The sequence below is a fragment of the Microtus ochrogaster genome, chromosome 1 (genome assembly GCF_000317375.1).
Source record: "Microtus ochrogaster isolate Prairie Vole_2 chromosome 1, MicOch1.0, whole genome shotgun sequence".
Taxonomy (NCBI): domain Eukaryota; kingdom Metazoa; phylum Chordata; class Mammalia; order Rodentia; family Cricetidae; genus Microtus; species Microtus ochrogaster.
The window spans coordinates 28,514,064-28,526,071 of record NC_022009.1 but is presented as its reverse complement, the minus strand read 5'-3'; the positions used below and the strand labels follow the sequence as shown (position 1 = coordinate 28,526,071).

The following is a 12,008-nucleotide window of genomic DNA, read 5'->3' as shown; positions in this document are numbered from 1 at the left end:
AAAGTAGGTCTTGAACAGAACTCATGATGGACCAAATAGGAAAAGACTTTAGGGCGACATGAATTTTATCCTGGGTAGCCGAAAGGATGGAGGGGCTGTTTGAAAGGGATGGCAGTAACCTAGTATAGGATATGTAGAGTGAGAGATCTGATGGCAACGTCAAGTCGGTTGGAGCCTAAGGATATGCTGCCACATTCGTATGTCAGCTGCCACTGTGTGATCTGTTTCAGGTACTTCTTTGTACACAGTGGTTTGCCATCGACCCCATACCCTAGCGCGGGTTTTACTCTCTTTGGCTCCATGCTCCAGGTGAAAAAGTGGAGTCATGGATGCATTAATCCATTTCCCTCAGCCTGGGAATGAGGCATCTGGGTTCAGAGCCCTCATTCTAGAACTTGGGGTACAGCAGGGGCAGAGTTTGGTCCTTCTTTTTATTCTTCACTGGATGGATGTGTCTGAGAAACATCATCATGGCAGCCCACTTTGGACTGGCTCAGGCATCAAAGGTCCAGCCCTGGGAGAAGAGCCATCTAGCCCAGCACGGGGCCTTCTCTCATTTCAGAGAAGCCTGTGGCCTCAGGACATTCATTCAGTCAAGCCTGCGTAAAATAGCTCATTCCAGAATCTGAAGCTGGTAAATGAATAGTGGCTATGGACCAAATGAGAACAGCGTGTTCGCTACAAGGCCTTATTAACCTCTCCACCCTCCTTTGGCTAGCCTTAATTTATCTCTCAAAGGAAATATGGATGTTTTCACCCATAAAGGTAAAGATCGGTATTGAAATCAGCATTTTTGATATGTGGGTTAAATAAATTTTATTTATAACTGGGTAAACACAAACGGATTGTTCTTAAAAATATATTAAAGTCTGAAGAACAACATACAAGCCATTGCCCCGTTAATAAATGGAGTATTGCCATCATCCATCCGGAAGGGCTTTGATTTCCTACTAACCACAACCTCCTCCATCACGGCCCCTCCCTCAGCTGCTTCCCACCCCCACCCCCCAGGCTCATGGCAATAACTTGTCTTTGTACCTTTTTTTTTTTTTGACAGCTTTACAGCCTACACATTTGTCGAGGAAGCTGTGATTTAAATTAGTCTGGTTCTGAACTTTGCAAAAATGGAACAATGTTCTAGCTAGTATTTTGTGACTTTGTGGTTTGTGAGACTTGCCCATCTTCTTCCCTGTGGCTGCAGTCCCTGTTGTTTCTATGCTGTGCTTTCCATCATGATTATAGCATTATGCAGAAGGTCACTTACTTGGGTCCTCTCTACTTTGGCAGTTAACAAAATGCTTCTGTGAACATTCTTCTAATGCCTTTTCTTCCTTTCTTTTTTTTCTGGTTTTTATTCTTTGCACTGAGACATGCTCTCGTAAAGGTGAGCCTCAGATTCCTTATATGACCAAGGATGTCACTGGACTTTTTTTAAAAAAAATAATATTTTTATGAGTTCTTTGAGAATTTCATGCAATGAATTTTGGTCATGTTCATCCTCCTTCCTCCACCCTTTCCCAGACCCAGCTTTTCCACCCTCAACTCCCTACCCAATTTTGAGTTTTCTCTTTCTCCTTCTCTCTATAGAAGAAAACAAAACCAGTGTGATACAGTTTGTGCCACCCCAACTACAACTGGGGTCACACTATTAAAGAAAACTAACTCTCCCCCAAGCAGCCATCAAATGCTAATAGCATGTGTGCACCTATATATTATACAGGTTGGCCGATTCCAGTGTGAAGGCATTTCTCCATGTCCTACCTAGTTAGCTTCAACCATCAACTGGACACAGCCTAGAGTCACCTGAAAAGGGAGTCTCATTTGAGGAATGCGTAGATCAGATTAGCCTGTGGGCATGTCGGGGGGTGGGTGTTTCTCTTATTTGTTAATTGATGCAGGAGGGTTGAACCCACTGTGGGCAGTACTGTTGCTGGGCAGGGGATCCTGGGCTGTATAAGGAAGCTAGCTAAGCATGAACCTGAGAGCCATGCAGCCAGCAGCATCTCTTTATAGTTTCTGCTTCAAGTTCTTGCTCTAGTTCCCTTCCTGACTCCCTTGAGTGGTACATTGGAAGCTGAAATAAACCCTTTTCTTCCCTACTTGCTTTTGATTATTGGGTTTTATAGCAATAGGAAGGAAAGCAGAGCACCCTGGGTAAGATCCTATCCTGATCTTAGCCTGTATCAGCATGTTGACATGTTCATTGGCGTCCATCTCGTCCTGTTAAGAAGGTGGTAGGAACACCCATGGTAGACAGGGAGACACTGAGGACAAGGAACGACCACTTTTGAAAGTAATGTGTAGTTTTTCCAATAGCTGTTAAGAGTTTCCCTTTGTCTTTAGTCTTACACGAGTCTGAGGTCTACTTTTAGTTACTCTGATTGACATTCCTGGGGATTTCTAATCTGAAAAAGAAATTCTTTCACAAGTCCTGGGAAGTTCTCAGCCAGCAGCGGTTTTTCAGATACTGCCTTCCTCCCATTCTCACATCCTTAGGAACCCTGATATACGGATGAGAACGTCTCCCTGTCCACTGTGGGCATTCCCTCTCCTCAGTGTCTCCCTGTCCACTGTGGGCATTCCTTCTCCTCAGTGTCTCCCTGTCCACCGTGGACTTTCCCTCTCCTCAGTGTCTCCCTGTCCACTGTGGGCATTCCTTCTCCTCAGTGTCTCCCTGTCCACCGTGGACTTTCCTTCTCAGTGTCTTTCACCTTATTTCTTTGCCCTTCACGCTGTCCACTCACTGTTGTATTTGAGGTAGTTTATTTTTCTCTTCTTAAGAAATCCATTTAGCTGTTTCTCATGACTACGTGTTCCTTTCTCATATTTCCAACTTCTTATTTCCTTATACATACCATACCTAGCTGCACATCCTGCTTCCTAAACCCACTGTCTGAATTCATTGCCAGGCTGACTCTATTTGCTCAGCCTTCCAATATCTTCCTTGTTCTTGTTCATGGAAATTTGATTTTCTATGTACTTTGTGGTTTGCTACTGTTGTGTTTTTACCACCTTCTTGGGATATTCTGCCTGAGATGGCTAGCTTGTGGGCACTTTCTTCCAGAAAGGGTTAGTATTTTTCTCTCCCAGGTGTATGAAGCTATGTGGAAATATTTCAACTGAAATTTAGGCTGAAAGTTTTTCCAATACACACAAATGATGCATTTATCCAATTATTCTTTATCAATAAAAAATCAGGAGTCAGATATTGGGGTAAGAACCTGAGAGATCAGAGAAACAACGGATTAGCCTCCAGTGACTTCCTACCTCTTCCATTCCTTCCTCCAAAAAGGGCTGAGATCCTCTCTAAGCTCTGCCTTACTACTTCCTCAGTCCTCCAAAATCTCTATGGTTAATTTTGGTCAGGTAGTGTCTAGCTTTACCCTCAGATTCAAAACAAACTTTACTATTACCATGTAATCAAAATATCACACAACACACAAATCCCTATGTGGGACCTTACATCAGGAGATTTTTCTTTTTCTCTGTCCCTTGGACCCAAATCTAAGGTAGACATTTTTCTTTGTATCTCTAACTAAAGATAAAGGTATTCCCGATGTACTCCTTTTAACCTCTGGGAATTCTCATTTAGGCATCTGATTTTTTTGTTAGTTTGTCTATCTTGGGTTGACTGAAGGTTCATTCTCCTTTATCATCACATGGGCCATACGTACTCAGACTCAGCAGGGGGTCTCCGGTTTGTTTAGCCGTCCTCAAAGTATGGAAATCAGCTAAGCTTCGCTTACATTTCTAGTTTTGAGATTTCCCTTGGCCGCTTGATAGCGCCATGTTGTGTATATATGTTAATGTTAATATACTTTATCTAAGAGCTCTTTTCCGTAGTAGTTCAAAGTCCCTGATCCTCCACCAGGGAAGGGCAGTCCTACAACAAACCTATTACAAGCTCATCTTTACTTTCTAGCTGTCTTATTTGTATGAGTATCCTTTTGCTTTCTGTTTGTCTAGGGGCTTCACAGGTGATGGTCTGGTTTTGACAGTCTGTTTAATACAGACTGTTAGGGAATGGTTTGTCATAGTTCATCTTACATAATCAGCAAGTGATGAGGGCCTGCCTTGTGTCAGGCAGCATTGTAGAAAGTGAGCAAAACAGACAAAAGGTCTTCCTCCCTGGCGATCTTGAATTCCAGCTGAAGACAGGGATATAGTGGGTCACATAGCAATGATGCTATAAATTAAATAAATAAGTAGAAGGCAGCCTTGCATTTGTGGAGAGAATAGCTCACAGGTGATTTGCCAAGGGATAATAGTTCCAAGGAAAAGAAGCCATGAGCCCTCAGTGCAAAGATCCAGGAGTTTCATACACGCCCAAGCAAATAAGGAATGCAGATTCTCTTTTTTTCATTTCTATACTGCAACAAGTATTCCCTCTGAAATCTCGATTTTCCCTTTCTGTCTCTTACCCCAACTATAGCTTCGGTGCTTCAGCTGGGATAACTGACTATATGATCTTGTAGGTTTCTTAATCTCTGTGCTGGTTTGCCCTCCTAATATCAATGGATCAAATGCAAAAAAACATTTGTAAAGGTGCCTGATAGTGACTCTCTCTGAAACCTCATTCAATCTATTTTCTCTCTCCTCATCCCAAGTGTCCCCTTGCTTTCTATGATGGCTGCCGTTGCATAGGATGTGAGTGACATCAACGTAAGACGAGTGTGATAGACGTAAGCAAAAGATAACTATTTACATCGTATCCTCTTGGATTTCCATCTCTTCTCAGCCCTCACATTGACCATGCCTTGCTGGACCTGCCCCTCCTTCGACTCTTTAAGAAGGTGCCCTCTGACCTCCGAGAGCAGCTGGACAACCCATTCCGAGGAGACCAGCAGTCCTAGTGTTGCTCCTTCATACACGGACCTGCAGCTCCTCAGTGCTGAGGAGCAGGCAAGTGGCCGGGCTTCCAGGACCGACTCCACGGGTAAGTCAGAGTTCCAAGCTAGAGCTCTCTGCAGATCACTTTTGGTGTACGCAGGTCCTCCTTAAGCTCCTCTTTCCCCGACAGCCAGCTTTGTCTGCAAAACAAATACATATGTGGTTGTCCGGTTCGAACGCTAGCATCCTCAGTGGTTTGTAATGGCGTCGGGAAAATGGGTAAACAGACTGACTGGTTACTTGGCCAAGGATTCATGTTGGGAAACCATTTGATGGTGTGTATCAAAGCATTGCTCTTTGTTTAGCACAAGTACTGTTTCCCTGTCAATGCATCCTCTTCCAGTTGCTGCTGAGCTGTGTCTAATATTCACGAGGCTGAATCACTCATCCTACCGCCCACACACCTCTCTTCCTCAGCAAGAGAAAGGTGAATCTCAACAGGGAGAAATTAATTGTTAAGTGAAACAGAATGAGAATCTGGGTTGAACCGTAGCATCCAGACTGCTAAGGATTTTTGCAGCCAAATGCCTGTAGCATTGTGCCTTCATTGAGCTATGTGACAGCCTGTAATGTCTCATGGTCTCATTTGTCAAACTTTGCAGTAGGCATAGGGTGGAAGTCTGGTCTTCACCACAGGTAGACGATGGGTCTGCCAACAAGCACTCTCATGGGCTCTTTGGGATGGTACTGGAAAGATGTATGTTCTTGATGTTCACTGCTAGCTGGTCTGTGGGAGAAATTATTCTCAGACACACCCCACGGTGTCAATAGTTTTTTGTTTTCCTTCTCAAAAATATTGTGAAATTTGTCTCTAGGTCATTTTTAAAGTTTAGATACATTTTTTTTTTCTCATGCAGTACGCTGGTAGATTCTACAAGCATAGAAAGTCAAAGGTTCAGGCAGGATTTGCTTTGGAATTTGATAAAATTGCCCACCAGCATAGTTAACCAAAGAATTCATCTTTACCAACCATTCTTCCTTATGGCATTTTGTTTTCATAAACATTCCTTCAGCGTGCATTAGTCTCTGTGGCTTATGTGGCAGTTATGTGCCCCACAATTCCGTTTCTACCATGGGACAATCTCGTCGGTAGGAGGTACCTGCAGCGGCTGAGCCTATTGGGCAGAGAGGCTGAGTGTCCCCTTCACCTCTGATTGCCTTCCACTTCCTCCCCAAGCCTTCACTGGGAGGAAGCACACACTCTTTGTAGTGTTTATGGATGCTCAGATTCAACAGCCATTGGTTCAAATCCTGGTTCTGACATATACCAGCCACACACCTTCACCAATCCTTACACTGTCTACATGCATATATGTATATTGACATGTATGTACAAGTATGTTCTTATATTTTCACATCATTTTGACCAAATACCTGACAAGAAACAACTTAAGGGGGAGAAGTTTTTAGGGCTCGTGGTTTGAGAGGACATAGTCCATCCCAGTAGGCCAGGCATAGTAGTAGCAGGTGGCTTCATGGCGTCCAGAGCATGAGGCAGGGACACCTCACCTGATCATGTCTTGGTGGAACAGGAAACAGACAAACAGGAAGCAGTGTCTGGTAAATTTCAAGACCTGCCCCTAGTGACCTAATTCCTCCAGCAACAAACACCACCACCTGCTGAGAACCAAGGGGATAATCGTATGGGACTATGGGGAACATTTATTAAAACACTATAGCCCTGAGTGGGGGCGGGGTGGGGGTGGGGGAGAAGAGAGACTGTGTGTCTGCAACTCTCAGGATCAGACAGAGGGTCACAGGCATGACAGGCCAAGTGTTCTGCCCTGAGCTTCACCTGACACATCTCCAGCCCTAGACCCTTGCTATCTTTATGACTCAGTTTCATCATCTGACAAATAGAAATAATAGTGTGTACCTTACCAGGTGAGACAGTTTATATAGAATAACCTACACAAAGCCTGCTTTGGAAGAACTGATACCAGGGATAAACTGCCAAATAGTTCTCATGACTCTCCAGAGGTGCAAATTCGGCCCTTTACTAAAGATATGTGAAGGTCAAACCCAGAGCCTTTTATATGCTAGGCAAATGCTCTACCACTGAGCCACATCTGATCCCAAGTTTATAATTATATATATAATTTTTTTCTTTTGGGGGGAATGTTTCACTGTGTAGCCTTGGCTGCCCTGGAACTCACTCTGTGGACCAGGCTGGCCTCGAACTCACAGAGATCTGCCTGCCTCTGCCTCTGGAGTGGCTGGGATCAAAGGTGTGCACCACCACGTACAGCAGTTATAATTTTTAACATCTTACTTTTCTCAGTGATATTGTTACAGTTCATCATCAAGAAAAACAACTTCTCCCAGCACTTGGAAGGCAGAAGTAAGCGCATCTCTATGGGTTTGAGGCCAGTCTGGTCTACAGAGAGATGCCAGAACAGCTAGGACTGTTACACAGAGAAACCCTGTCTCAAAAAAGTACCAAAAAAGAGAAGAGGGGAGGAGGTGGGAAGGAGGAGAAGGAGGAAGGAAAAAAAGAAAGGAAAAACACTTCCTTCTTGGTTGGTCAGGGACCTGGAAGGAAGCAGGTGGTACACGAGGAAGGGCTGGCTTATTTGGAGAGAATTCATTGAGGAGGCAAAAGCTGAAATCATAGGAGAGCTCATTCGGTTCTCCCTGAGCAAGTGTGATGACAGCAGCCAGGACAGGCTCTCTGTGTGTTGTCACCTTTGGGTGAAGATGGATGGTGGCACTCAGGTCAGCCTGCAGGACTGTAGACTGCAGGGACCTGAGTCTGTCTCCTCCCTGACATCTGCTCAGGAGTTCTGCGGGGATTTGTCAGCCTCACAGGACAACATGATTTGCCATGTAATTGTGGAGGAAAGGATTCTGTCACCAGCCCACACTTTCTTCTCAGTTTCTCACCAAGGGGATAATTAGAGGAGGAAAACAAACAAATGCCCTGGAGTTGGTAGATTACAGGAATGGGGTGCTGGGGAGTAGAGATGGTGTATCCTCTAGAGACCCCATTCCAGGGGCAAATGACAAGAAAATTAGGAAGAAGCGCCACCTCGAGATCTTTCCCTTCTCTGGCACCCCTGTCTCCCCAAGGTCTCCTTTGCCTAGACAAGAAAGGCACACCCATCACCTCCACCAGGCAGATAATGCCACCACGTTTACACAAAGTTCTTAAAGAGCCAGAGGATCAAGGGAATGGGAGCAAGCCTCTTCCTTTGAACTCTATTCTAAGCAGCGGAGAAAAAGCATGTAATTATGTTTGCAGTAGTTACAAGCTGCTTTAAGTAGTATGCCTAGGCTCTGGTGCTTGCGTGTGCACAGGAAAGGTGTAGATTTCAGTGTGAGATTAGAACATACAGCTCTAGACAAACTAAGAATGTCAGACTGGAAGGTCTGTCAAATGGAGGCAAGAGTTATCATCATCCTAGATGCCCGTGTGTCGTTCATATTTAAGAATCCAGCATTTCCCAACCTGTATTCCATACAGCAGCAGGAACATAAAGCAGGATGCTGGGAGCCCTTGGGTTAGGACATACTGTGGTACCTCTGTTGCAGATCTGTGATGTGCAAAGTTCTGAAACATATGTATGTAATTGTGTATATACATATGTGAGCATACGTGTGCTTATACACACACATATTCAGTTTTCCATTGAATTATCCTACCTGTCTGGTCAGACGTCAATGTTTGGAAACCCAAAACACATCAGTTAGCAAGTTTTATTTTGGAATAACATATTGGCAAAGAACAGAACTCGGAAAAATGTATATAATAAACTCCCAGATGAGTTAACTTTATGAAGTTAGTCCTGTGCACTGCTAAACCTCTTGGCCTTTTTAAAAAGAGCTGTTGCTGCTTTAAGTTCTAGACCCGGTAGATGTAAAAGTGAACTTTTTGCCAGGCGGTGGTGGCTCACACCTTTAATCCCAGTACTCGGGAGGCAGAGGCAGATGGATCTCTGTGAGTTCGAGGCCAGTCTGGACTACAGAGCTAGTTCCAGGACAGCCTGGGCTACTCAGAGACACCCTGTCTTGAAACCTCCCCTGCAAAAGTACACTTTGCTATGCTTCCTTTGTAGTAAGCTATGCATACCTTTTTTTTATGTAAACTATACATACTTTTGTACATAAAGTCACGGACTTTAAAGCAGATGTAGCCCAAATGATTGTGGTTCATTTGCATCTAACTGCAGTCGGGTTTTGCCAGAGGCTATCTCCAGACGTGGATTCTTTTGTCTTTCCTTCTCAGAAACAAATGTTTATGTTATATAAAGAGTTATGGACCGAGGTCTTTGAAGTTTTTTGTTTGTTTGCTGCATCTTCCTCTTCCCCCTCTTCCTCCTCCTCTTCTTCTTGGCACGTGCTTATGTGTGTTATATATGCAGGTGTATGGGTGTGTGCACATGCTTGTACATGGGTGTGTAGGGCTGAGAAGTTGATGTAGGTGTCTTCCTCAGTTGCTGTCTATTTATGGAAGCAGAGTGTCTTGGTGGATATGGAACTTGCGAATCCCAGCTGGTCTAGCTAAGCAGTGCCCAGGGATCCTCTGCTTCGGCTGGCGTTACACATAGCCACCACACTCGCCTGACACATACCATGGCGCTGGGCACCCAAATTGCCTCATACTCGCCTGGCAAGAGCTTTTTCCTACTGTACCATCCCCCCAGCCCACAGAGGCCCCACATTTTGTGACAATGTTTCAGTGTATCAGAAGACTCTCTTGTGTGAGAGTCTTACCTACCTTTAGGTGCAGGTCTCTTTACATGGTAGAACTTGCTTTTCTGTCTTGTCCTAAAACTACTGCAGTCAGTACAGCATAAATTAGAACGAAGATCAGAGTCCCAAATAAACAATAATTGCCGTGTGCATGAGTGGCCTACAACAATTTTTGTTATTCACAAGGCACAAGTATATAGCTTCTAAATTCTTTCATGTAATACACATAGCAGTATATACTATACTTGTGTGAAAAATAAAACTTCACTGTTTTCTTTTAAAACTTCTTCCTTTATATTTCAGAGACAATTGTAATTGTTAAAAATTATAATGACATTAATTAATTAATTTATATTGTATCTGTCTGTGTGTGTCTGTGTGTGTGTGCATGAGCAGTAAGGATTGAACTCAGGTCAATCCAGGCTATTAGGTTTGGCAGCCAGCACTTTTACCTGCTGAGCCAGTTCCTACCTGATGATTATAATCTTGTGGATGGTAGTTTCCTTCCTCCAAATTTGGGAGTAGCAGAGTAGTTTTTTGAGAAAATTATATATGTTTTCTCATTCATGAAAAAACACAAATTTATCCTGACATTTGTTTCTATGTGTTCATTAGTTGTACATTTTGTAGTGTTTTTTGTTTGTTTGTTTCTGTCTTTGTTTTGGTTTGTCAAGACAGGGTTTCTCTGTGCGTAGCCTTGGCTGTCCTGGAACTCAGTCTGTAGACCAGACTGGCTGGTCCTACTCACAGAGATCCACATGCCTGTGCCTCCTGGGTGCTGGGATTAAAGGCGTGTGCTACCACTACCCGACACATTTTGTGTTTTAATTTTTCACGGATGTTAAGAAAATGCTCCTGCTCCGATGTCTGCTTTGTCTGAAAGTCTCTCTGGAGAAGCTCAAGAGTTCCCCGGTGTAGTAATAGGAGCAGCGGGGCTGCGTCCCCAGCACCCTGGCCGCCTGTCTAGCTTATGCCCCGAAATAACAACACACAAATTGTATTCATTTAAACACTGCTTGGCCCATTAGCTCTAGCCCTTACTGGCTAATTCTGATATCCCGATCAACCCATCTCTAATAAACTTGTGTAGCACCGGTCTTACCGGGAAAAATTCTAGCCTACGTCCATCCTGGGTCAGAGCTTCATCACGTGTGCCTCAGAGAGCAGAGCTCTCACATCTGCCTGGAAGAGGGGAGCATGGCGTCTCTCTGAGCTCACTTCCTCTTCCTCCCAGTGTTCTGTTCTGTTTACTCCTCCCACCTATATTTTAACCTATCAGGGCCAAGCAGTTTCTTTATTGCTTAACCAATGAAATCAACAGATTGATATATGACACTCCCACATCACCCCAGTGCACAGATATTAATACAGTCTTTACATTTACCAGTCATAGAGAACAAAGGAGAGAATTAGGTGATATTTTCCCACAGAGAACTGGTGGTCTGAAAACAGATCTTTATTCTTGTCGTTAAGGAGAGTTTTACATATAATTTAAGAATATTTCTCTGTATAGAACACCTGTTATGTCCCAGGCAGGAATGTGTGGCACACTTGATACACACATTATCCAGTCTTCACACTCTTAAAAGTCCTCGGTACTATCCCATGTTATAAATGCAGACATAATCCCTAAAGGGGTTTGCCCATACGTAGTCTCACAGAGGGAAACACTGCAATTCAACCCCTCCCTCTCTGCTGCTCACCGGCCCTGTGCCTGGCCTGCTGTTAAAGCCAGTGTTAGGAAATACAGTGAGCTGTGGGAAGGAGCACTGACAGAGCCTTCCAAGGCCTTGACATTGCTTTCTCTGCATCTCCCAGGAGCCTCGTGTAAACCTCTCTCATGCAGCTAATTCAGTGGAGGAGAGAGACTTAGGAGTCCCCGCCAGACTGAGGCCATCTAGGAAGAAAGGACTGTGCTTACTTCTCCAGCACTATGTCTGACACGTTGACATTCCACAGCAGAATTTTATGGAATAAAGTAATTATTTTAATACAGAGCTGAAGGGCCTTCATTTGCAAGCGTATTTTTTTTTTCAGTTATGTAGTTTTAAGTGTCTCTGTTCACTGAAGCACAATTACAGGACTAGGGAGAATTAAAAGGATGCAGTGAGGATGCTGGACATACAGTGAGGATGTCATATGTGCACTGAGGATGCTGCGCATACAGTGAGGATGCTGCATGTGCACTGAGGGTGCTGCACATGCAGTGAGGATGCTGCACATGCACTGAGGATGCTGCACATACAGTGAGGATGCTTCATGTGCACTGAGGATGCTGCATGTGCACTGAGGATGCTGCATGTGCACTGAGGATGCTGCACATACACTGAGGATGCTGCACATACAGTGAGGGTGCTATATGTGCATTGAGGATGCTGCATGTGCACTAAGGATGCTACATATGCACTGAGGGTGCTATATGTGCA

General features: G+C 44.2%; 1 protein-coding gene across 1 annotated transcript in view; it reads left to right on the top strand.

Annotated features, from left to right (window-relative positions):
* Ston2 (stonin 2) overlaps positions 1 to 12,008 on the top strand; it is a 148,410-nt gene that overhangs the window by 55,315 nt on the left and 81,087 nt on the right. The window contains exon 4 of the mRNA XM_026780537.1: positions 4,739 to 4,936. Coding sequence (XP_026636338.1) covers positions 4,739 to 4,936 — 198 coding nt within the window. The remainder of the gene's footprint in view (positions 1 to 4,738; positions 4,937 to 12,008) is intronic.